The sequence below is a fragment of the Lolium rigidum genome, chromosome 4 (genome assembly GCF_022539505.1).
Source record: "Lolium rigidum isolate FL_2022 chromosome 4, APGP_CSIRO_Lrig_0.1, whole genome shotgun sequence".
Taxonomy (NCBI): Eukaryota; Viridiplantae; Streptophyta; class Magnoliopsida; order Poales; family Poaceae; genus Lolium; species Lolium rigidum.
This window is the reverse complement of record NC_061511.1, coordinates 89,496,603-89,499,789: the sequence shown is the minus strand read 5'-3', so window position 1 is coordinate 89,499,789 and position 3,187 is coordinate 89,496,603. Positions and strand designations below refer to the sequence as shown.

General features: G+C 43.2%; 1 protein-coding gene across 1 annotated transcript; it reads left to right on the top strand.

Annotated features, from left to right (window-relative positions):
• Positions 1-1,379: 1,379 nt before the first annotated feature.
• On the top strand, positions 1,380-2,352 carry LOC124708723 (expansin-A8-like). Its single transcript, XM_047240397.1, has 2 exons — positions 1,380-1,506; positions 1,727-2,352. Exons 1-2 carry the CDS (start codon positions 1,383-1,385, stop codon positions 2,350-2,352), a joined length of 750 nt encoding a protein of 249 aa, XP_047096353.1. The 5' UTR covers positions 1,380-1,382.
• Positions 2,353-3,187: the final 835 nt, after the last annotated feature.

The window sequence follows — 3,187 nt, the reverse complement described above, 5'->3', positions numbered from 1 at the left end:
ATTCTTGATCGGTGGATTAAAATGTAGGTGCACATGAATACCAAAGACTTATGTATGTTAGGTGGATATATGCATGTTCTAATTGAAGGCGGCTTACTCTGATCTCATAACAGAGCTTCTGTGGTTGACTACCGCTCAACAACACGATTCCGTACATACACAAATCTGATATTGCGTTCACACTTAGCCTCCGGGGGGCATGATTGATTAGAGTCAGACTGCCAGACATGCTCAAAAGCTGTGCTGGAAAATGGTTGCAGATAAATTGTGTAATCAGTGACGTGATAGCAGTTGGATTATTCACATTAGATTTCAAACTCCAAGGAAAATCTAGATAAATTCGCCGTTACCTCCAATGTATTCTGTTAACTGAATTCCTCAACCTCCTTAGGTAGGAATCATTTGATTGTTCGAAAAAAATGAATGATGTGAATAATCATGATTTTCCTTCAAGGCTGGCATAACAATTATCGTAAGCTGTAACACTATTAGCATCAGTTGCTGATCGACAAAGGACGCGCTTTCACACAAAGCACAGCACCATACGCCCAAGTTCTTGTTGGAAGGTTGAAATATCTTGTCATTCCATCAGAATAAACCAAATAACACCATACATCTGTCTAACGAGTTACTAGGAGTACATCCGACTTCGGAGTACAAGACATCCATGATCCATCGACCAAGAAAACTTCTAACTAGGTCTCCTGAAATTTGCTAGGGAAAAGCAGCACATGGGTAATGATATTGTTCAATGCGCGGATAGTTTGTAAGGCTTTAATACAGTTCATTCCGCGTATGCTTACAGGCAAGAAGCCAACCTCAATTCCGATGTAAACATACATGATCATCATTCCAATAATTGTTATGCAGGCCAACTCTAATCAGAATCACCTACAGAATCTCGCTGATATATAACACGCTTTCAGTTATTTAGCACTGTAATTAGGGACGCCATTACCATTGCAAGGCACAAGACGGAAATCTTCAGACTTGCCTGCGTAGCTAAATTACTGCTACTTCTCATCAACCTATTGCCTCTTGAAATATGCTAATTGCGTTGGGTATGACGATACAGTCAATTCCGTGTATGGTATGTTGAAAAAGCAAAAACCAACTGCCATATCTGGGCTAAATAACGGCATATTCCCTCCGCAATGATTAGTAGTACTTTTGACCGATTCGTAGCTCAATCACATGCAACAATCGTGATTAAAATATAATCACAAGTTCAATCTATGGCTAAATAACCGGCCAAGCTTACTCAAGCTCTGATGATTAGAAGCCTATAAATAGGAATGCTATTGCCATTGCAGACAACACCACAAAATACTACAGACTTGTCTACCATATAGCCACTACTCGACTTCGGTACTCTCTCTCCCATGGAGAAGCATCTTCTGCTTGTTCTCATGGCCTTGTTGGCTTTCGCATTTAAGCTCTCCGTTGCACAATGGACTCCTGCTACTGCTACATTCTATGGCGGCAGCGACGCTTCGGGCACCATGGGTAAGCTTTCTGTAGCTGATAATACAACACATGAGCTTTCTCCCCGGTTTGGCTTAGTTGTCGTGGCAATCTGCTAATGACGGCAGCCTATTTGTAATCGAATTTGTGGCTTCTCCCCTTAAGCTTAATACAAAACGCGAAAAAAAATACAACACATGAGCTCCATAGATTGTTTGGATTTTCCTGTTCTGAACTTGATGCATTTTACACAACAATGTAGGTGGTGCGTGCGGGTACGGGAACCTGTATAACGCTGGGTACGGGACAAACTCGGCTGCACTGAGCACGGCGCTCTTCAACAATGGGGCATGGTGTGGCGCCTGCTTCACCATCACCTGCGACTCGAGCAAAACACAGTCGTGCAAACAAGGCACGTCCATCACCATCACAGCAACCAACTTCTGCCCGCCCAACTACGCCCTGGCCAACGACGATGGCGGATGGTGCAACCCGCCGCGGCAACACTTTGACATGTCGCAGCCCGCGTGGACAACCATCGCAGACTATCAAGCCGGCATTGTGCCCGTCAACTATAGGAGAGTTCCTTGCCAGAGGAATGGAGGCATGAGGTTCACCATCAATGGGCACAACTACTTCGAGCTTGTGATTGTCGACAACGTCGGCGGCAGCGGCGTGGTGGCGCAGATATGGATTAAGGGGTCCAACACAGACTGGATAGTGATGAGCAGGAACTGGGGTGCCCTCTGGCAAACCGGCGCATACCTCAATGGCCAGAGCCTGTCCTTCATGGTAAAGGCTGATGATGGGCGGGTCGTGACGGCGAACAACGTTGCTCCGTCCAACTGGTGGTTCGGTGCCACCTACACTTCCTGGGTGCAATTCTAACATCGACCTTTTGTGGTTGATGCATGGATAAGAGTCCTCATATAGTCGGCCTAGACTGTCGCTAACGAGTTTGTATTTACTTTCGTTGTTATTTTATCATTAATTTATTTAGAATTTACTAGGAGCACTAAGGCCCATTTCTTTTGGGCTTACTTATGCATAAGCCGGCATATGGGCTTATCTCCATCAGCATCTTTGGTTACTAATGTAATAACTTCATAATTTAGCTTATCAGTTTCAAATTTATTTTCCTGGAAATCAGTTAATAATGCAAATAAATTCTCATGCCAGAATATTTCATAGAAGTATATATTGAAAGCATTAGGGTCTGCTGCATTGTCAGTTTCCATCCCAAAAACAATGTTGTTCAATTCATTCTAGGAAAATCTCTCAATTAACATGACTATAGCATTTTCATCCATTTTTTCCAGTCATGTGGGACCAAGAGCCACATCTTTATGCTCTGATTTCCAAACAATTGTCGTAAAATTGGTTATACAAGTTTCCAGGTACTCTTGTCCTTCTATCACACCATCTTCTCAATATAGACTTACTATCCTATTTTTCTTCTCCTTCCATTAGCTTTAGCATGGTAATATTTAATGTTACTGTTGGAATAGCAAGCGGTATTCACGAAACGCCATAGGCCAGTATATGTACATGTGTTACAATGTGCAGGAGAGTCCCTCATATACTGGGGAATACAAGAAGAGGACTATACAACTCTAACACCCCCCTCAAACTCATGGTGGATCAACAACACTGAGTTTGGAGAAAAAGAAAACATGCTGTGCTCTAGTCTGGGCTTTCGTGAAGAAGTCAGCAAGCTGTAGCT

What these genes read in the sequence shown, in the direction of transcription:
- LOC124708723 (XM_047240397.1), top strand. Translation starts at nt 1,383, where the DNA reads ATGGAGAAGCATCTTCTGCTTGTTCTCATGGCCTTGTTGGCTTTCGCA. An exon ending in CGACGCTTCGGGCACCATGG is followed by an intron (nt 1,507 to 1,726) that starts GTAAGCTTTCTG and finishes ACAACAATGTAG; the next exon opens with GTGGTGCGTGCGGGTACGGG.